General features: G+C 55.5%; 1 protein-coding gene across 2 annotated transcripts in view; it reads left to right on the top strand.

The window, feature by feature from the left end:
• Nucleotides 1-23,537, top strand: part of TERB1 (telomere repeat binding bouquet formation protein 1) — a 71,285-nt gene that overhangs the window by 16,115 nt on the left and 31,633 nt on the right. Inside the window, exons 7-13 of one of the 2 annotated variants that reach the window (XM_040329666.1) lie at nucleotides 3,027-3,136; nucleotides 3,268-3,390; nucleotides 9,317-9,469; nucleotides 10,977-11,108; nucleotides 12,281-12,406; nucleotides 16,127-16,263; nucleotides 19,430-20,685. In XM_040329666.1, coding sequence (XP_040185600.1) covers nucleotides 3,027-3,136; nucleotides 3,268-3,390; nucleotides 9,317-9,469; nucleotides 10,977-11,108; nucleotides 12,281-12,406; nucleotides 16,127-16,263; nucleotides 19,430-20,685 — 2,037 coding nt within the window. Of the gene's footprint in view, nucleotides 1-3,023; nucleotides 3,137-3,267; nucleotides 3,391-9,316; nucleotides 9,470-10,976; nucleotides 11,109-12,280; nucleotides 12,407-16,126; nucleotides 16,264-19,429; nucleotides 20,686-23,537 lie in introns of both variants that reach the window. The other variant, XM_040329665.1, reaches the window with a different exon arrangement.

Genomic DNA, 23,537 nt, shown 5'->3' with positions numbered 1-23,537 from the left:
CTCCCGCTGACACCAATGATGGGACACTATTCCTCCCACTGACACCAATGATGGGACACTATTCCTCCCACTGACACCAATGATGGGACACTATTTCTCCCACTGACACCAATGACGGGACACTATTCCTCCCACTGACACCAATGATGGGACACTATTCCTCCCACTGACACCAATGATGGGACACTATTCCTCCCACTGACACCAATGATAGGGCACCACCTTCTCACAATAGGAGGAGCCCCCATAGCAGACTGTCCGGCTCCTACATTGAAGACCATGGAATCCATATCTAAGCAATGCTTTGATTATTCGGGGATTGCCGATGGCGACAGTCTACAAAGTCTTACAATGTTCCATCATTTTCTCGGCCACCCTGAGCCTCTGGAAAAGGGAGGAGCCGCTCCAGGTGGGAACCCCGATGAAGATCCTCCGCCGCAGACAACTCAGGTGCAGGCGATGCACTCAGCAAAGCAGGAACAAAGATTGTCTCTGGACAGCCTAAAAGAAGGACAGCACTACAAATCACAGCAACACAAAATAAAACCCGACCACTGACGCGTTTCGCACTGAAACTAGTGCTTAGTCATAGCTATGACCAATGCTGACTGGGAAATCTTCATATCTCAATGACACACAAGTAAAACCAAAGGGCACAAAGGCCCCCCCCCTGCATTACCAGGAAAACAAGACTCACAAAATACAAAGGCTGGTCAGGCAGTCATAACCAGACCCAGGTGACAGGGTGACCCTCATAGGTATTTATCAACACAACACCGCTAACACATTTCTTCAGGCTGATGAAGAGGGTTTGTCCCTTGAAACGCGTTAAGCTGATGATGCTAGGGTTGTGTTCACTCTGTACCTATGAGGGTCACCCTGTCACCTGGGTCTGGTTTTTACTGCCTTACCAGCCTTTGGATCTTGTTAGTCCGCACTTATTACAGTAAAACCTTGGTTTGAGAGCATAATTCATTCCGGAAACATGCTTGTAATCCAAAGCACTTGTATATCAAAGCATTTTTTTTTTACAGGGTATAAAAGAGAAGAGAGGCGCCTCTAAAGCAGCATTCACACGAGGCTTACTCTGTCGCTACGGAGTCCGCCTGCTCCCGCCAGCTCAGCGTGTGATCAGTCCGCAGATCTCCACTGAGCCGACGGATGACAAGCTCCTCTCTGCTCACTGAGTGGGGGAGGGGCTTGTCGGGCACCGCTGTCTCCTATGGAGCGATCTGATGAAAACGGACAACATATCCGTTTTCATCAGATCTTACTCGATCCGATCCGCAAAGGGCCGCAAGGTTACTCTCAAACCAAGTTACTCTCAAACCAAGGTTTTACTGTACTTCTTATCTCTGGAATAAAGTTTTCCTGGTAAAGCACGAGGTCCTTGTGCCCTTTGGCTACCCTTGGACGAGTTAGGTTGCACTTGGATGAATTAGGTTGCCCTTGGATGAGTTAGGTTGCCCTTGGATGAGTTAGGTTGCCCTTGGATGAATTAGGTTGCCCTTGGATGAATTAGGTTGCCCTTGGATGAGTTAGGTTGCCCTTGGATGAATTAGGTTGCCCTTGGATGAACTAGGTTGCCCTTGGATGAGTTAGGTTGCCCTTGGATGAACTAGGTTGCCCTTGGATGAGTTAGGTTGCCCTTGGATGAGTTAGGTTGCCCTTGGATGAACTAGGTTGGCCTTGGATGAGTTAGGTTGCCCTTGGATGAATTAGGTTGCCCTTGGATGAATTAGGTTGCCCTTGGATGAACTAGGTTGCCCTTGGATGAGTTAGGTTGCCCTTGGATGAATTAGGTTGCCCTTGGATGAGTTAGGTTGGCCTTGGATGAGTTAGGTTGCCCTTGGATGAACTAGGTTGGCCTTGGATGAGTTAGGTTGCCCTTGGATGAACTAGGTTGGCCTTGGATGAGTTAGGTTGCCCTTGGATGAGTTAGGTTGCCCTTGGATGAACTAGGTTGGCCTTGGATGAGTTAGGTTGCCCTTGGATGAATTAGGTTGCCCTTGGATGAATTAGGTTGCCTTTGGATGAACTAGGTTGCCCTTGGATGAGTTAGGTTGCCCTTGGATGAATTAGGTTGCCCTTGGATGAGTTAGGTTGCCCTTGGATGAACTAGGTTGGCCTTGGATGAGTTAGGTTGCCCTTGGATGAACTAGGTTGGCCTTGGATGAGTTAGGTTGCCCTTGGATGAACTAGGTTGGCCTTGGATGAGTTAGGTTGCCCTTGGATGAGTTAGGTTGCCCTTGGATGAACTAGGTTGCCCTTGGATGAGTTAGGTTGCCCTTGGATGAATTAGGTTGCCCTTGGATGAGTTAGGTTGCCCTTGGATGAACTAGGTTGGCCTTGGATGAGTTAGGTTGCCCTTGGATGAACTAGGTTGGCCTTGGATGAGTTAGGTTGCCCTTGGATGAACTAGGTTGCCCTTGGATGAATTAGGTTGCCCTTGGATGAGTTAGGTTGCCCTTGGATGAACTAGGTTGGCCTTGGATGAGTTAGGTTGCCCTTGGATGAGTTAGGTTGCCCTTGGATGAGTTAGGTTGCCCTTGGATGAACTAGGTTGGCCTTGGATGAGTTAGGTTGCCCTTGGATGAACTAGGTTGGCCTTGGATGAGTTAGGTTGCCCTTGGATGAACTAGGTTGGCCTTGGATGAGTTAGGTTGCCCTTGGATGAGTTAGGTTGCCCTTGGATGAACTAGGTTGCCCTTGGATGAATTAGGTTGCCCTTGGATGAGTTAGGTTGCCCTTGGATGAACTAGGTTGGCCTTGGATGAGTTAGGTTGCCCTTGGATGAGTTAGGTTGCCCTTGGATGAGTTAGGTTGCCCTTGGATGAACTAGGTTGGCCTTGGATGAGTTAGGTTTCCCTTGGATGAGTTAGGTTGCCCTTGGATGAATTAGGTTGCCCTTGGACGAGTTAGGTTGCCCTTGGACGAGTTAGGTTGCCCTCATACTGTAGACAGGTTCTCTTTGAATTAGTTGCTGGTGTTTCTTAGTAGTAATTGATGTTTTTTTTCCCCAGCAGCAGCACAGCGCCCTCCATGCTGCCGCGGGTGGAAATCGGTGACCCCCGGTACCAGCTGTGGTTGTCGGTGTGCAGCGCCCTCAGTGCTTGTGTGAATAATCCTCAGAATGGTGAGATTTCCCCTTCTTCTTTCCTGACGTTAATGAACAGAATTATTCACCCGTGAAGGGCGATGACGGCTCCGCTCACTTTTCCATTTTTGCCTAAACTGTGACTGATTGAAATTGTGATTCTCTTCCAGAGGAGAACCAAAAACTGTGCAGCTCAGCATTTCCCCGGGCAGACAAATGGCTGCAGCACTCCGTCCAACCCGAGGTAGTCAGACCTGTCTGCTCTCTGATTGGTCTCTCTGTGGCCAATAATCGTAAGTACTCAGAAACCTCCGCTCCCTGCTAAGGCGCTGTACATTCACTGCAACCTTTATATTTCACTCAGTCACTGAAGGAGTTCACAAACCAGGCCTAACCCTGAGGCCCCATACACACGGTCGGACAAAACTGTCCGGTAGGCCCTACACACGGTTGGACATGTCTGCGGACCAGTTTCAGTGGACATGTCCGGTCGTGTGTACGAGGCCTAAGAGGCCCAACCCTAAGTGTCCAAACCAGGCCTAACCCTAAGGCCCTGTACACACGGTCGGACATGTCCGCTGAAACTGGTCCGGCACAGAGGAGGGATGTGCGGGGGACACGGAGGAGGGATGTGCGGGAGACACAGAGGAGGGATGTGCGGGAGACACGGAGGGATGTGCGGGGGACACGGAGGGATGTGCGGGAGACACAGAGGAGGGATGTGCGGGAGACACTGAGGGATGTGTGGGAGACACAGAGGGATGTGCGGGGGACACGGAGGAGGGATGTGTGGGGGACAGGGAGGAGGGATGTGCGGGGGACACGGAGGGATGTGCGGGGGACACGGAGGAGGGATGTGCGGGAGACACAGAGGGATGTGCGGGGGACACGGAGGAGGGATGTGCGGGAGACACGGAGGAGGGATGTGCGGGAGACACGGAGCGGGAGACACGGAGGAGGGATGTGCGGGAGACACAGAGGCATGTGCGGGAGACACAGAGGAGGGATGTGCGGGAGACACGGAGGAGGGATGTGCGGGAGGCACGGAGGAGGGATGTGCGGGAGACACAGAGGAGGGATGTGCGGGAGACACGGAGGGATGTGCGGGGGACACGGAGGAGGGATGTGCGGGGGACACAGAGGGATGTGCGGGAGACACAGAGGAGGGATGTGCGGGAGACACGGAGGGATGTGTGGGAGACACAGAGGGATGTGCGGGGGACACGGAGGAGGGATGTGCGGGGGACACGGAGGAGGGATGTGCGGGGGACACGGAGGAGGGATGTGTGGGGGACAGGGAGGAGGGATGTGCGGGGGACACGGAGGGATGTGCGGGGGACACGGAGGAGGGATGTGCGGGAGACACAGAGGGATGTGCGGGAGACACGGAGGGATGTGCGGGAGACACAGAGGAGGGATGTGCGGGAGACACGGAGAAGGGATGTGCGGGAGACACAGAGGGATGTGCGGGAGACACGGAGGAGGGATGTGCGGGAGACACAGAGGCATGTGCGGGAGACACAGAGGAGGGATGTGCGGGAGACACGGAGGAGGGATGTGCGGGAGACACGGAGGAGGGATGTGCGGGAGGCACAGAGGAGGGATGTGCGGGAGACACGGAGGGATGTGCGGGGGACACGGAGGAGGGATGTGCGGGAGACACAGAGGCATGTGCGGGAGACACGGAGGAGGGATGTGCGGGAGACACGGAGGAGGGATGTGCGGGAGGCACAGAGGAGGGATGTGCGGGAGACACGGAGGGATGTGCGGGGGACACGGAGGAGGGATGTGCGGGAGACACGGAGGAGGGATGTGCGGGAGACACGGAGGAGGGATGTGCGGGAGGCACAGAGGAGGGATGTGCGGGAGACACGGAGGGATGTGCGGGGGACACGGAGGAGGGATGTGCGGGAGACACGGAGGAGGGATGTGCGGGGGACACGGAGGCATGTGCGGGAGACACAGAGGAGGGATGTGCGGGAGACACGGAGGAGGGATGTGCGGGAGGCACAGAGGAGGGATGTGCGGGAGACACGGAGGGATGTGCGGGGGACACGGAGGAGGGATGTGCGGGAGACACGGAGGAGGGATGTGCGGGGGACACGGAGGAGGGATGTGCGGGAGACACAGAGGGATGTGCGGGAGACACGGAGGAGGGATGTGCGGGAGACACGGAGGAGGGATGTGCGGGGGACACAGAGGAGGGATGTGCGGGGGGACACGGAGGAGGGATGTGCGGGGGACACGGAGGAGGGATGTGCGGGGGACACGGAGGAGGGATGTGCGGGGGACACGGAGGAGGGATGTGCGGGGGACACGGAGGGATGTGCGGGACACGGAGGGATGTGCGGGACACGGAGGAGGGATGTGCGGGGGACACGGAGGAGGGATGTGCGGGGGACACGGAGGAGGGATGTGCGGGGGACACAGAGGAGGGATGCGGGGGACACGGAGGAGGGATGTGCGGGGGACACGGAGGAGGGATGTGCGGGGGACACGGAGGAGGGATGTGCGGGGGACACAGAGGAGGGATGTGCGGGGGACACAGAGGAGGGATGTGCGGGGGGACACGGAGGAGGGATGCGGGGGACACGGAGGGATGTGCGGGGGACACGGAGGAGGGATGTGCGGGAGACACGGAGGAGGGATGTGCGGGGGACACGGAGGAGGGATGTGCGGGAGACACAGAGGGATGTGCGGGGGACACGGAGGGATGTGGGGGACACGGAGGAGGGATGTGCGGGAGACACTGAGGGATGTGCGGGGGACACGGAGGGATGTGGGGGACACAGAGGGATGTGCGGGGGACACGGAGGAGGGATGTGCGGGAGACACGGAGGAGGGATGTGCGGGGGACACGGAGGAGGGATGTGCGGGAGACACAGAGGGATGTGCGGGGGACACGGAGGGATGTGCGGGAGACACGGAGGAGGGATGTGCGGGAGACACGGAGGAGGGATGTGCGGGGGACACAGAGGAGGGATGTGCGGGGGGACACAGAGGAGGGATGTGCGGGGGGACACGGAGGAGGGATGTGCGGGGGACACGGAGGAGGGATGTGCGGGAGACACAGAGGGATGTGCGGGAGACACGGAGGAGGGATGTGCGGGAGACACGGAGGAGGGATGTGCGGGGGACACAGAGGAGGGATGTGCGGGGGACACGGAGGAGGGATGTGCGGGGGACACGGAGGGATGTGCGGGGGACACAGAGGAGGGATGTGCGGGGGACACGGAGGAGGGATGTGCGGGAGACACGGAGGATGGATGTGCGGGAGACACGGAGGAGGGATGTGCGGGGGACACAGAGGAGGGATGTGCGGGGGGACACGGAGGAGGGATGTGCGGGGGACACGGAGGAGGGATGTGCGGGGGACACGGAGGAGGGATGTGCGGGGGACACGGAGGAGGGATGTGCGGGGGACACGGAGGAGGGATGCGGGGGACACGGAGGAGGGATGTGCGGGGGACACGGAGGGATGTGCGGGGGACACAGAGGAGGGATGTGCGGGGGACACGGAGGAGGGATGTGCGGGAGACACGGAGGATGGATGTGCGGGAGACACGGAGGAGGGATGTGCGGGGGACACAGAGGAGGGATGTGCGGGGGGACACGGAGGAGGGATGTGCGGGGGACACAGAGGAGGGATGTGCGGGGGACACGGAGGAGGGATGTGCGGGAGACACGGAGGAGGGATGTGCGGGGGACACGGAGGAGGGATGTGCGGGGGACACAGAGGAGGGATGTGCGGGAGACACGGAGGAGGGATGTGCGGGAGGCACAGAGGAGGGATGTGCGGGAGACACGGAGGGATGTGCGGGGGACACGGAGGAGGGATGTGCGGGAGACACGGAGGAGGGATGTGCGGGAGACACGGAGGAGGGATGTGCGGGAGGCACAGAGGAGGGATGTGCGGGAGACACGGAGGGATGTGCGGGGGACACGGAGGAGGGATGTGCGGGAGACACGGAGGAGGGATGTGCGGGGGACACGGAGGCATGTGCGGGAGACACAGAGGAGGGATGTGCGGGAGACACGGAGGAGGGATGTGCGGGAGGCACAGAGGAGGGATGTGCGGGAGACACGGAGGGATGTGCGGGGGACACGGAGGAGGGATGTGCGGGAGACACGGAGGAGGGATGTGCGGGGGACACGGAGGAGGGATGTGCGGGAGACACAGAGGGATGTGCGGGAGACACGGAGGAGGGATGTGCGGGAGACACGGAGGAGGGATGTGCGGGGGACACAGAGGAGGGATGTGCGGGGGGACACGGAGGAGGGATGTGCGGGGGACACGGAGGAGGGATGTGCGGGGGACACGGAGGAGGGATGTGCGGGGGACACGGAGGAGGGATGTGCGGGGGACACGGAGGGATGTGCGGGACACGGAGGGATGTGCGGGACACGGAGGAGGGATGTGCGGGGGACACGGAGGAGGGATGTGCGGGACACGGAGGGATGTGCGGGGGACACGGAGGAGGGATGTGCGGGGGACACGGAGGAGGGATGTGCGGGGGACACGGAGGAGGGATGTGCGGGAGACACAGAGGAGGGATGTGCGGGGGACACAGAGGGATGTGCGGGGGACACAGAGGAGGGATGCGGGGGACACGGAGGAGGGATGTGCGGGAGACACGGAGGAGGGATGTGCGGGAGACACGGAGGAGGGATGTGCGGGGGACACAGAGGAGGGATGTGCGGGGGACACGGAGGAGGGATGTGCGGGGGACACGGAGGGATGTGCGGGGGACACAGAGGAGGGATGTGCGGGGGACACGGAGGAGGGATGTGCGGGAGACACGGAGGATGGATGTGCGGGAGACACGGAGGAGGGATGTGCGGGGGGACACGGAGGAGGGATGTGCGGGGGACACGGAGGAGGGATGTGCGGGGGACACGGAGGAGGGATGTGCGGGGGACACGGAGGAGGGATGTGCGGGGGACACGGAGGAGGGATGCGGGGGACACGGAGGAGGGATGCGGGGGACACGGAGGAGGGATGTGCGGGGGACACGGAGGGATGTGCGGGGGACACAGAGGAGGGATGTGCGGGGGACACGGAGGAGGGATGTGCGGGAGACACGGAGGATGGATGTGCGGGAGACACGGAGGAGGGATGTGCGGGGGACACAGAGGAGGGATGTGCGGGGGGACACGGAGGAGGGATGTGCGGGGGACACGGAGGAGGGATGTGCGGGGGACACGGAGGAGGGATGTGCGGGAGACACGGAGGAGGGATGTGCGGGGGACACGGAGGAGGGATGTGCGGGGGGACACGGAGGAGGGATGTGCGGGGGGACACGGAGGAGGGATGTGCGGGACACGGAGGAGGGATGTGCGGGGGACACGGAGGAGGGATGTGCGGGGGACACGGAGGAGGGATGTGCGGGAGACACGGAGGAGGGATGTGCGGGGGGACACAGAGGAGGGATGTGCGGGGGGACACGGAGGAGGGATGTGCGGGGGACACGGAGGAGGGATGTGCGGGAGACACAGAGGGATGTGCGGGAGACACGGAGGAGGGATGTGCGGGAGACACGGAGGAGGGATGTGCGGGGGACACAGAGGAGGGATGTGCGGGGGACACGGAGGAGGGATGTGCGGGGGACACGGAGGGATGTGCGGGGGACACAGAGGAGGGATGTGCGGGGGACACGGAGGAGGGATGTGCGGGAGACACGGAGGATGGATGTGCGGGAGACACGGAGGAGGGATGTGCGGGGGACACAGAGGAGGGATGTGCGGGAGACACGGAGGAGGGATGTGCGGGAGACACGGAGGAGGGATGTGCGGGGGACACAGAGGAGGGATGTGCGGGGGACACGGAGGAGGGATGTGCGGGAGACACGGAGGAGGGATGTGCGGGGGACACAGAGGAGGGATGTGCGGGAGACACGGAGGAGGGATGTGCGGGAGACACGGAGGATGGATGTGCGGGAGACACGGAGGAGGGATGTGCGGGGGACACAGAGGAGGGATGTGCGGGGGGACACGGAGGAGGGATGTGCGGGGGACACGGAGGAGGGATGTGCGGGGGACACGGAGGAGGGATGTGCGGGAGACACGGAGGAGGGATGTGCGGGGGACACGGAGGAGGGATGCGGGGGACACGGAGGGATGTGGGGGACACAGAGGGATGTGCGGGGGACACGGAGGATTTTATGATTCATAGAAATAAAGACGGAGATATAAATATAAATCTCATGATTCTTCCTCCAGGCTTCTCTCAGGATTGCTTTGTTTCTATTGGTGGGTTGGACACATTGGCCAATGTTCTCCTTCAGCTGGTGACCAATGTGCAGACACGGGGGATGGACTGCGCGTTAGCGGTGGTCGTCTCCAAGACTCTGGATGCGTGTGTCGCAGAGAACAGTAAGTGATCAGAAGGTACTTATCTGATATCCAGGAATGGATGTCATACGTTATTATGTATCGTCTTTTATTTTATCGGAAAGGAAACAAAGAGTGAAAGGGGCGGTGCTCTACTTTTCGGAAAGGGACGGTGCTCCAGTATTTGCTTTTTGCTATCTATGTTTGTCTTCAGATTCCATGTACACTGGGGGGGGGGCGGGGTCCATGTACACCGGGGGGCGGGGTCCATGTACACTGGGGGGGCACGGTCCATGTACACTGGGGGGGCGGGGTCCATGTACACCGGGGGGCGGGGTCCATGTACACTGGGGGGGCGGAGTCCATGTACACTGGGGGGGCACGGTCCATGTACACTGGGGGGGCGGGGTCCATGTACACCGGGGGGCGGGGTCCATGTACACTGGGGGGTGCGGGGTCCATGTACACTGGGGGGGGCACGGTCCATGTACACTGGGGGGGGCGGGGTCCATGTACACCGGGGGGCGGGTCCATGTACACTGGGGGGTGCGGGGTCCATGTACACTGGGGGGTGCGGGGTCCATGTACACTGGGGGGGCGGGTCCATGTACACTGGGGTGGGGCGGGGTCCATGTACACCAGGGGGCGGGGTCCATGTACACTGGGGGGTGCGGGGTCCATGTACACTGGGGGGGGCGGGGTTCATGTACACCGGGAGGGCTAAATCAATAGCAGAAGATCTGGCAGGAAAACGCTGAGAGCGTCTCGTATCGCACCGAGTTTAGGAGAGTTTATGGGCATTTGATGTTCACTTGGAAGGGGGGACAGGAAACAACTGTTGCCTGTGTGTCCCATTCACACTGCAATGTTGCTCAGCTCTGTGCCGAGATATAATACAGACATGCTACATTTTATCACAGCTCACCGACCCGAATCGCACTTCAATGTTAGGCAGCGCGCCCCATCCCACAATTAGTGAATGAAGTGTATGTTTTGTAAATAAAGCTGGCACAAAAAAAATCTGCAATTGATGACCCCCCCCCACCCCCACTTTTCTAGAAACACGTCACAGATTTGTGTACAAAAATAGGCTAGAAATAATCCAGAATATGATTTGTTCTGTGATTTACTTCCCCCCCCCCATAAAAGTCCTGCCCCCACCATATAATGGGCACATCAGAGTCCTGCCCCCACCATATAATGGGCACATCAGAGTCCTGCCCCCACCATATAATGGGCACATCAGAGTCCTGCCCCCACCATATAATGGGCACATCAGAGTCCTGCCCCCACCATATAATGGGCACATCAGAGTCCTGCCCCCACCATATAATGGGCACATCGGAGTCCTGCCCCCCCATATAATGGGCACATCGGAGTCCTGCCCCCCCCCCCCCCCCCCATGCTATGTGACAATAAATGGAAATCTAAACATTTCTTTAATCAGTTGTTTTTCACAAAGATACAAATTGTAAATGATTGTATTCTGTACGCTGTTTGTTAAATATGATATTGTTCTTGTCAATAAAGCTGTGGGTTGTGTCTGTAGGCGGAGCTGTACATCGCCTGTCACAATACGGAATCGTGTCGAGTCTCATCACCTTGCTGGCCCACAGAGGTCTGGATCCCGAGGACAGGTTCAGCATTGTGCTCACCCTGGGGCACTGCACTGAGGACTGCGGTAAGTACGAGGACTTTATATTACAGGAAGATGTCACCCACTCACCAATCCCAGTCACCTCCCGTGAGCCCAGGTCATCAATCCCCCACCCCCTACCAATTCCTAAAGTGGTGGCGCTCTTCGGTATTCAGGATCCACCCACCACCTGATAGAGAGGACCAAAGACCCCTAAAACAGGTTTGTGTACATATTATTATTATTAACAAAGGGTTGAGGGCGCTCCAATGGAATTGGACCCCCCTCCGAAAAGAGGAATCATCAGACCCCCCCCCCCTAAAGGAGGAATCATCAGACCCCCAAACCCCCCCCCCCCTGAAGGAGGAATCATCAGACCCCCCCCCCCCTGAAGGAGGAATCATCAAACCCCCAAACCCCCCCCCCCCTGAAGGAGGAATCATCAAACCCCCCCCCCCCCCCTGAAGGAGGAATCATCAGACCCCCCCCCCCCCCCAAAGGAGGAATCATCAGACCCCCCCCGAAGGGAGGAATCATCAGACCCCCCCCCCCCCCCAAAGGAGGAATCATCAGACCCCCACTCACAGGGGGGGAATGATGCTGAGAGCAGTGGTATCATGATGACATTTATTTTATCATTGAGGACTGCACAACTTTTTGCACAGAGTGGCCCCAATCGTCCTCTTCTGGGGGCCCACAGCGGCTCCTCCCCCTTTGGGAAGTGCTCTCCAGAGGGGGTTACCTTGCAGGCGCGCTCTTGTGCTATACAATCGGCGTCCATAGCCGCCAATTGTATGACTCGGCCCTGCCCCCGGCGGCCGCGTCATTGGATTTGATTGACAGCAGCAGGAGTTGGGCTTTAACAAAAGTGTAATTTACTTTCCTCTGTGGGCTGTTCAGGTTTGATTGGAATGAACTTCTAAACAACATTTCCTATGAAGTGTTATTTCCGGTGCTCTTCATATGTGTAGCCCTCACACAGCGCTCAGCTATTCATGTCACGCTGTTAGAGAACGCGCCTTCGCATATAATGTACTGGCAGCACTCCGTGTCAGATAACTAGCATTTCTTTTATCTTTCCTCTGATGTTGTGTTTTATTGATCGGCGTGCCGTGCCGCCTAACGAAAACACTGGCCGCTGTGTATCTCTGGGACAGCACTGCAGCAACGATCAGACACACAATCATTTATATCATCAGAATTTATTCATTCAACAGAACCAAATCAATACGAGCTGCTGAGAGGCAACGGACTTCCCCTCGTGATTCAGATTCTGACGGAGTCACAAGATGACGAGACGCACAAAGCCGCCACCTTTGTCCTTCAGAACTGCAGACATACAAGTAAGAGACGCGTCACTTCTCACTGCAAATGTATTTCTGGGTTTTATCATCAGAGTAACAAAATGTATTCTGCTGAAAATCCCCCAAATCCAGAGACCACACACTATGGGATATACTGTATCTCACAGAAGTGAGTACACCCCTCAAGAGGGTTAAGGCAGTGCTGGAAAATAATGGCGGCCACACAAAATATTGACACTTTGGGCCCAATTTGGCGATTTTCACTTAGGGGTGTCCTGACTTTTGTTTGGCTGTGTGTTGAGTTATTTGTTATACAAGCTGTACACCCCCCCCCCCCCCAGTACACTCCTCCCCCTCACTACACAACATTGGAGATACAAAGTGTCATTTCTTCAGTGTTGTCACATGAAAAGATACAAGGATTGTGACTGAGGGGTGTACTTACTTTTGTCAGAAACTGTATGTCTGACAATCCACCAATCCTGATGTACTGACGGCAAATCTAATTTCCTGAGACTCAAAAAACCGCCAGGACAGTACAAATACCCCAAATGACCCTTTTTGGAAAGTAGACCATCCGAGGTATTGAGTAAGAGGCATGGCGAGGTTTTGAAGTTTTTTTGTCATCATTTTTTTGGAGAATTAAGCACTTAAGCCCCGGACCTTTAGGCAGCTAAATGCCCATGCCAGGTTTTGCGATTCGGCCCTGCGTCGCTTTAACAGACAATTGCGCGGTCGTGCGACGTGGCTCCCAAACAAAATTGGCGTCCTTTTTCCCCCACAAGTAGAGCTTTCTTTTGGTGGTATTTGATCACCTCTGCGGTTTTTATTTTTTTGCGCTATACAATTTTGAAAAAAATGCAATATTTTTTACTTTTTGCTGTAATAAATATCCCCCAAAAACATATATAAAAAAAAAAATGTCCTCAGTTTAGGCCGATACGTATTCTTCTACATATTTTTGGTAAAAAAAATCGATTGGTTTGCGCAAAATTTATAGCGTTTACAAAATAGGGGATAGTTTTTTTTTTTTTTACTACTAATGGCGGCGATCAGCGATTTTTTTTTCGTGACTGCGACATTATGGCGGACACTTCGGACAATTTTGACACATTTTTGGGACCATTGTCATTTTCACAGCAAAAAATGCATTTAAATTGCATTGTTTATTGTGAAAATGACAGTTGCAGTTTGGGAGTTAACCACAGGGGGCGCTGTAGGAGTTAGGGTTCACCTAGTGTGTGTTTACAACTGTAGGGGGGTGTGGCTGTAGGTGTGACGTCATCGATTGAGTCTCCCTATAAAAGGGATCATTCGATCGATGCCGCCGCCTCAGTGAAGAACTGGGAAGCCGTGTTTACATACGCCTCTCCCCCGTTCTTCAGCTCCGGGGAGCGATCGCGAGGGGGCGGCTAGAAACGAATAGCCGCGCCCTCGTCTCGGATCGCTCCCCGTGGGTTACCGACCGCCGCATGTACCGGGGTGGGGGGAGGTCCCGATCGGACCCCCAACCTGCGGAAAGGCGGGGACGTACCTGTACGCCCATATGCCTGTACGTGCCATTCTGTGGATGTACATATACATGCGGCGGTCGTTAACCGGTTAAGAAATGCAAAGTCACCAGCGCAGTACAGCATTGTCATATAATAATTCTGGTGTGGTGGTGATCAGGGACATCTTTTCATTTTTATTTCTTTTTTATTTCCGATTTTATAACCCAGTGACCAGAGCAATATCCTGTTACCATAGTAACACTGCACTACTCGGGGGAAGTGATCGGGATTTATTATTACACATTAGGATTGCGTATAGCAATGCATTACATTGCATTTTACTGAATGAAACGGATTAATTCAGCTGTTTTGTTTTGATTAGCTGTGACTGGCCAGAGCTGATCACATGGTACAGATGGGCTGTGATTGGTCCATGTGATCACACTGACCAATCACAGCGAGCAGCACAATTGTACACAATGGATGACATGAAAGGAAGCTGTCCATTATGTACAACTGTCATGTGACCCGCTGTGATTGGTCACAGTGATCACATGGTACAGATGGGCTGTGATTGGTCCTGCCGGTACCATGTGATCACAGTGACCAATCACAGCGAGCAGCACAATTGTACACAATGGATGACATGAAAGGAAGCTGTCCATTGTGTACAACTGTCATGTGACCCGCTGTGATTGGTCACAGTGATCACATGGTACCGGCGGCGTGCTGGTGCACTGATCAGTCATTGGTTTTGTCCGGTGGACGTATCCAGTGACAGATTTCTCCGCTGTGGGCGGGGTGTGATCTGGGAAGACATCATATGACGTCCTCACAGATCAATGAGAGGCCCGTCCAGCCGTCATATTGTTATAGGCCAGAGGGGAACCCCAAATAGATAATATGGGGTGCCAGAAGCCGGTTTATTTTCTTTTTATTCTTTGTTGCCTCTGAGTGCTGCCGCATTCACTCCACTGATTTCCTGATGAGGACAATAGAGAACAATGGCTGAAATATCCTCCATCAGGAGTCTGTGTGACAGGAAGCGCCTGAACAAGGACCATCGTGGCAGGATCACCAGCTATTATTTTAATGAAAGTTGCAGATTTATAGTAGAATTCCGGGCTTTACCCATCCCCCACCTATTCCGACTCACCTGTGTACTTACCTATTTCCAGCCGGGTCATGTGATCTCCCCTGTGTCAGCCAATGGCGGATTTGTATGGATTGATCTATAGATCTATGTATTGGTGATCACAGGGAGAGTGAAAACAATCACTGAGATCTGCTACTTCTGAAATCTACAAAGACTCAGAGAAAATGATTCCATAAATCGATCAATCCGGCCCATTCACGCCTCGTGCAGCGCAACGCATTTCTGACTTCCAGACTATTCTATTCGCAGCGTTCACGATATCGCAGTGCGGGGAAATGCAGCGCGACGCATTTCTGACTTCCAGAGTATTCTATTCGCAGCGTTCACGATATCGCAGTGCGGGGAAATACAGCGCGACGCATTTCTGACTTCCAGAGTATTCTATTCGCAGCGTTCACGATATCGCAGTGCGGGGAAATACAGCGCGACGCATTTCTGACTTCCAGAGTATTCTATTCGCAGCGTTCACGATATCGCAGTGCGGGGAAATACAGCGCGACGCATTTCTGACTTCCAGAGTATTCTATTCGCAGCGTTCACGATATCGCAGTGCGGGGAAATACAGCGCGACGCATTTCTGACTTCCAGAGTATTCTATTCGCAGCGTTCACGATATCGCAGTGCGGGGAAATGCAGCGCGACGCATTTCTGACTTCCAGAGTATTCTATTCGCAGTGTTCACGATATCGCAGTGCGGGGAAATGCAGCGCGACGCATTTCTGACTTCCAGAGTATTCTATTCGCAGCGTTCATGATATCGCAGTGCGGGGAAACGCGCAGCAATGTATGCGAAATGTAAGCAAACGCACAAAGAAATGTGTGTGACATGTGACTGCGCATGCAAACATGTTTAGTGGACGTGCGTTTTGCGGGGTGAATGGACCCTAGAGGTGAAGAAAGGGTCAGACCATTAATAATACACGAGGGGGGACTCCACACTCTGATGATGGAAGTCTGGACTCCCCCCCCCCCCCCCCCTCTTCATTCATGCTGGGAGGTTCTCAGGCTTTTTACCCCCCCTAAGATTAGCCCTGGGGGGTGATCTATAGAAGTTTTACCAGCTTGGGGGTAATTTTCTCTTTGATTCTTTTTTCCTCTCGCTGATCGCAGCGGAAATGTTGTCTCTCAATCTAAATGAACAAACGCCAAACGCCTGGAAGATCCCGGAGAACCGCCATGATGAATTCTGGGAGAAAGCCAAAGAAATTTATCGCAAAATAGAATATCTACAGCAGCAGCATAATGAGGTAAGTGTGCGAGGAAGGTGGCCGCCCCCAACATGACACTCGGGGGGGGGGTCGCGGCATTTACAGGGGAGATCTCTCACTTCCTGAAATGTGATCCGGCTGATCCGTCCCCTCCACTCTCTGACTGTCAGGAGCATTGTGGGTGTTTCATGTCATTAGAGACTGCATAGATTTCAGCCCCCTAGGCCCTGCCAGCGTGTAGAGTCACGAGAAATGTGACAAATGGATACCCTTTTTGTTTTACTTTTACCTGCAGGTGAGTCTATAATACGACTTACCTGTAGGTATAAAGAACCTGTACGGTTTTGGAGATATTCCCCTTGCACCGAGCCGCTGACGCACATGCGCTCCTGAGATTCTTGTCTGAAAGTCCGGCAGATGTCAGATCTTGCTGGAAAGAAGTCTCCCGTGAGCATGCGTGGGAGTGACAACATCGCGGCTCCAGCCACTCACAGCGCCGGAGCCGCGATTCCCGGAACACACGCCAAGGGAAAATGTCCGCTCCCTCGGCGTGGACTGGGATCACCTACGACGCCTCGTTCTACGGCGGTATTTCATAATGAGCTAGTATGCGGTGCACACTAGCTCATTATGCCTTTTGCCTTACAAATAAAAAAATAAATAAATTGGCGGGTTTACAACCGTTTTCATGATTGTAATAAAGAGGAATTGAACTGAGAGCTGCGCACAAAAATAGGCAATTGTACCGATCCCAAGTATTGCTTGTGGTCTTTCCTCACAAGGCCGTGTCACCCGGACTTCACCCGGACTTCACCCGGACCTCACCTTCTGTAGGAGCACAAGCTTTGTCGAAGCTTTAAAAGCACCATTCAGCTCCAGTTTGTGAATATTGAACGCAGGTGATTGGCACGTTAAACAATCTGTAGATCGGGAAGATTACCACGCGGGTGATAATGAGAAAATCTTCTAGAACCACAATTCACAAATATTGTGCAAAAATCCAAAGTGCAATCCTTGTGTTTAGTGATCAGACGGATATTCATACGACAAATCACTAAAAGACAAAAGAGATACAATAAAGAGTCCCGACCATGAATGTCCTCCGAGGATCGCCAGTGATGTGCCGTGTAATGGATCCTCAGGCTCCTCTGTGATGTATAACATGACGCGGCACATCACTGGGCACATCACTGGGCACATTACTGGGCACATCACTGGGCACATCACTGGGCACATCACTGGGCACATCACTGGGCACATCACTGGGCACATTACTGGGCACATCACTGGGCACATCACTGGGCACATCACTGGGCACATTACTGGGCACATCACTGGGCACATCACTGGGCACATCACTGGGCACATTACTGGGCACATCACTGGGCACATCACTGGGCACATCACTGGGCACATTACTGGGCACATTACTGGGCACATCACTGGGCACATTACTGGGCACATCACTGGGCACATCACTGGGCACATTACTGGGCACATCACTGGGCACATCACTGGGCACATTACTGGGCACATTACTGGGCACATCACTGGGCACATCACTGGGCACATCACTGGGCACATCACTGGGCACATCACTGGGCACATTACTGGGCACATCACTGGGCACATCACTGGGCACATCACTGGGCACATTACTGGGCACATCACTGGGCACATCACTGGGCACATCACTGGGCACATTACTGGGCACATCACTGGGCACATTACTGGGCACATCACTGGGCACATTACTGGGCACATTACTGGGCACATCACTGGGCGCATCACTGGGCACATCACTGGCGATCCTCGGAGGACATTCATGGTCGGGACTCTTTATTTTTCATGACGGTTTTTGTATCTCTTTTCTATTGTGTTATGACATAATAATGTATGCATCAAATCCGGAGCTACTAGCCAGGCCTTAAGGGTTACTCTCCTCTAGTTACCCTGCCCCGCCCCTAATTCCACCCCTAAACACGCCCTCATAAATGATAAGAGCCGCCCTCTTCTGATACATGGCTTGTGTGTTCGGCATTTCTCCTCATCTTCTCTGAGGAAGCGGCCCTCTGATTACTGGTGGAGGAATATTTAAGCAGAGCCGTTTGTTAGAGCTGAGCCCCGGTGATTGGATCGGACCCCCGGTGATTGGATCGGACCCCCGGTGATTGGATCGGACCCCCGGTGATTGGATCTGACCCCGGTGATTGGATCGGACCCCCGGTGATTGGATCGGACCCCCGGTGATTGGATCTGACCCCGGTGATTGGATCGGACCCCCGGTGATTGGATCTGACCCCGGTGATTGGATCTGACCCCCGGTGATTGGATCGGACCCCCTGGTGATTGGATCGGACCCCCGGTGATTGGATCTGACCCCCGGTGATTGGATCGGACCCCCGGTGATTGGATCTGACCCCCGGTGATTGGATCGGACCCCCGGTGATTGGATCGGACCCCCGGTGATTGGATCGGACCCCCGGTGATTGGATCTGACCCCCAGTGATTGGATCTGACCCCCAGTGATTGGATCTGACCCCCGGTGATTGGATCTGACCCCCGGTGATTGGATCGGACCCCCGGTGATTGGATCGGACCCCCGGTGATTGGATCTGACCCCCGGTGATTGGATCGGACCCCCGGTGATTGGATCGGACCCCCGGTGATTGGATCTGACCCCCAGTGATTGGATCTGATCCCCGGTGATTGGATCTGACCCCCAGTGATTGGATCTGACCCCCGGTGATTGGATCTGATCCCCGGTGATTGGATCTGACCCCCAGTGATTGGATCTGACCCCCGGTGATTGGATCGGACCCCCGGTGATTGGATCTGACCCCCGGTGATTGGATCTGACCTCCGGTGATTGGATCTGACCCCCAGTGATTGGATCGGACCCCCGGAGATTGGATCGGACCCCCGGTGATTGGATCAGACCCCCGGTGATTGGATCGGACCCCCGGTGATTGGATCGGACCCCCGGTGATTGGATCTGACCCCCAGTGATTGGATCTGATCCCCGGTGATTGGATCTGACCCCCGGTGATTGGATCTGACCCCCAGTGATTGGATCGGACCCCCTGGTGATTGGATCGGACCCCCGGTGATTGGATCTGACCCCCGGTTGGATAATATTGAAGAAACAATTGAAGAGGTTTATTTAGATTCAGTTTGTTGCATATTTTTTTTTTTTTGCTTTCAGGACATTGCAAACATGGAGGAACCAGAAGCCAATGCCGTGTTACCGTTCATATACAGCCACTCAAAGCAGCAGAGACATGATCCCAGCCTGACCGGTTCCAATCCGAGATTACTGGAGAAGAGAAACGATCCCAGCCTGACCGGTTCCAATCCGAGATTACTGGAGAAGAGAAACGATCCCAGCCTGACCGGTTCCAATCCGAGATTACTGGAGAAGAGAAACGATCCCAGCCTGACCGGTTCCAATCCGAGATTACTGGAGAAGAGAAACGATCCCAGCCTGACCGGTTCCAATCCGAGATTACTGGAGAAGAGAAACGATCCCAGCCTGACCGGTTCCAATCCGAGATTACTGGAGAAGAGAAACGATCCCAGCCTGACCGGTTCCAATCAGAGAGAGCAGAGAAATGATCCCAGCCTGACCGGTTCCAATCCGAGATTACTGGAGAAGAGAAACGATCCCAGCCTGACCGGTTCCAATCAGAGAGAGCAGAGAAATGATCCCAGCCTGACCGGTTCCAATGAGAGATTACTGGAGCAGAGAAATGATCCCAGCCTGACCGGTTCCAATCAGAGATCACTGGAGAAGAGAAATGATCCCAGCCTGACCGGTTCCAATCAGAGATTACTGGAGAAGAGAAACGATCCCAGCCTGACCGGTTCCAATCCGAGATTACTGGGGCAGAGAAATGATCCCAGCCTGACCGGTTCCAATCAGAGATTACTGGGGCAGAGAAATGATCCCAGCCTGACCGGTTCCAATCCGAGATTACTGGGGCAGAGAAATGATCCCAGCCTGACCGGTTCCAATCAGAGATTACTGGGGCAGAGAAATGATCCCAGCCTGACCGGTTCCAATCAGAGATTACTGGAGAAGAGAAACGATCCCAGCCTGACCGGTTCCAATCCGAGATTACTGGAGAAGAGAAACGATCCCAGCCTGACCGGTTCCAATCAGAGATTACTGGAGAAGAGAAACGATCCCAGCCTGACCGGTTCCAATCCGAGATTACTGGAGAAGAGAAACGATCCCAGCCTGACCGGTTCCAATCAGAGATTACTGGAGAGTAACAAACCTGCAGAGAAGTTGCAGAATAGTCCTTCCTGTGCAGGCCCGATGTGCAGAGAGAGGAGCTGCGAATCCTCCACCCAGACCACCGAACATCACATGACCGACCCTTTCCTCCAGCCACACACTGAGCATGTGCAGGACGGAGAGCCGGCCAATCCTCACAGCCATTCTCCTTCTAATTCCAGGTATAAAGTGCTGCTTATTGATTGTTATAGGGGAACTCGAGCTGGAGGAGGTTTGTCATTTTCCTGCCATAGATTGTAAACACGACGGCAGAATATTGGTTTTCCCGACAGTTTACCTGCCGCCCATACGTATAGGGGGCCAGATTCTCTAAGAATCGGCGTTGGCGTAGTGTAAGCCATTTACACCACGCCGCCGCAACTTACTGGAGCAAGTGCCGTATTCCCCAAACACTTGCTCCGTAATTTGCGGCGGCGTAGTGTAAATGGCCCAGCGTATGGGCGCGTAATTCAAAGGGCGCGGCTTGTATTCAAATTAAGCGCGCCCCCGCGCCGATCGAACTGCGCATGCGCCGGGCGGAAAAAGAGCCCAGTGCGCATGCTCCAGCTCATGACGGAAAACGTCAATGACGCCGACGTGAGCGTCATTGACGTAAAGTTGTATTCGCGGACGACGTAACCGACGGAAAAAGACGACGCTGACCCGACGCCATACTTAACATGGCATACGGCGGACTGGCGTAAGGTTACCCCTCATATAGCAGGGGTAACCTTACGCTTACGGAAATGACGACTACTCGACGCAAATTTGTTCGGGAATCGGCGTATCAGGCTCATTTGCATAGTCAAATGAGAACTGAACATAAAGACGCCAACTAGCGGCCGGCGTCGCATTACATCTAAGATCCGACGGTGTAAGTGACTTACACATGTCTGATCTACGCCGTATCTATGCGAAAATGATTCTAGGAATCAGACGCATAGATACCCGGGGCCAAAAACAGAGATACGACGGCGTTTCCTGAGATACTCCATCGTAACTCTGCTGAGAATCTGGCCCGATATTATGGAGGTGAAGTCATCCCCATAAAAATCGATAGAACCAACCACAATGCGGAGTGGAGTGGCGGGATTACAATGTAGAGTGGAGTGGCGGGAGCACAATGAGGAGTGGCGGGAGCACAATGCGGAGTGTAGTGGCGGGATTACAATGTAGAGTGGAGTGGCGGGAGCACAATGAGGAGTGGCGGGAGCACAATGCGGAGTGGAGTGGCGGGATTACAATGTAGAGTGGAGTGGCGGGAGCACAATGAGGAGTGGCGGGAGCACAATTCAGAGTGGCGGGATTACAATGTAGAGTGGAGTGGCGGGAGCACAATGAGGAGTAGCGGGAGCACGATGCGGAGTGGCGGGAGCACAATGCGGAGTGGAGTGGCGGGAGCACGATGCGGAGTGGAGTGGCGGGAGCACGATGCGGAGTGGAGTGGCGGGAGCACGATGCGGAGTGGAGTGGCGGGAGCACAATGCGGAGTGGAGTGGCGGGAGCACGATGCGGAGTGGAGTGGCGGGAGCACAATGAGGAGTGGAGTGGCGGGAGCACAATGCGGAGTGGAGTGGCGGGAGCACGATGCGGAGTGGAGTGGCGGGAGCACGATGCGGAGTGGAGTGGCGGGAGCACGATGCGGAGTGGAGTGGCGGGAGCACAATGCGGAGTGGAGTGGCGGGAGCACAATGCGGAGTGGAGTGGCGGGAGCACAATGAGGAGTGGCGGGAGCACAATGCGGAGTGTAGTGGCGGGATTACAATGTAGAGTGGAGTGGCGGGAGCACAATGAGGAGTGGCGGGAGCACAATGCGGAGTGTAGTGGCGGAATTACAATGTAGAGTGGAGTGGCGGGAGCACAATGAGGAGTGGCGGGAGCACAATGCGGAGTGTAGTGGCGGGATTACAATGTAGAGTGGAGTGGCGGGAGCACAATGAGGAGTGGCGGGAGCACAATGCAGAGTGGCGGGATTACAATGTAGAGTGGAGTGGCGGGAGCACAATGAGGAGTAGCGGGAGCACGATGCGGAGTGGCGGGAGCACAATGCGGAGTGGAGTGGCGGGAGCACAATGCGGAGTGGAGTGGCGGGAGCACGATGCGGAGTGGAGTGGCGGGAGCACCATGCGGAGTGGAGTGGCGGGAGCACAATGCGGAGTGTAGTGGCGGGATTACAATGTAGAGTGGAGTGGCGGGAGCACAATGAGGAGTGGCGGGAGCACAATGCGGAGTGTAGTGGCGGGAGCACAATGCGGAGTGGAGTGGCGGGAGCACAATGAGGAGTGGCGGGAGCACAATGCGGAGTGTAGTGGCGGGATTACAATGTAGAGTGGAGTGGCGGGAGCACAATGAGGAGTGGCGGGAGCACAATGCGGAGTGTAGTGGCGGAATTACAATGTAGAGTGGAGTGGCGGGAGCACAATGAGGAGTGGCGGGAGCACAATGCGGAGTGTAGTGGCGGGATTACAATGTAGAGTGGAGTGGCGGGAGCACAATGAGGAGTGGCGGGAGCACAATGCAGAGTGGCGGGATTACAATGTAGAGTGGAGTGGCGGGAGCACAATGAGGAGTAGCGGGAGCACGATGCGGAGTGGCGGGAGCACAATGCGGAGTGGAGTGGCGGGAGCACAATGCGGAGTGGAGTGGCGGGAGCACGATGCGGAGTGGAGTGGCGGGAGCACCATGCGGAGTGGAGTGGCGGGAGCACAATGCGGAGTGGAGTGGCGGGAGCACGATGCGGAGTGGAGTGGCGGGAGCACAATGAGGAGTGGAGTGGCGGGAGCACAATGCGGAGTGGAGTGGCGGGAGCACGATGCGGAGTGGAGTGGCGGGAGCACGATGCGGAGTGGAGTGGCGGGAGCACGATGCGGAGTGGAGTGGCGGGAGCACAATGCGGAGTGGAGTGGCGGGAGCACAATGCGGAGTGGAGTGGCGGGAGCACAATGCGGAGTGTAGTGGCGGGATTACAATGTAGAGTGGAGTGGCGGGAGCACAATGCGGAGTGGAGTGGCGGGAGCACAATGCGGAGTGGAGT

Source organism: Rana temporaria, chromosome 11 (assembly GCF_905171775.1).
Source record: "Rana temporaria chromosome 11, aRanTem1.1, whole genome shotgun sequence".
NCBI classification, from domain to species: Eukaryota; Metazoa; Chordata; class Amphibia; order Anura; family Ranidae; genus Rana; species Rana temporaria.
The sequence above is the reverse complement of the archived record's forward strand: the minus strand, read 5'-3'. Positions and strand labels throughout refer to the sequence as shown.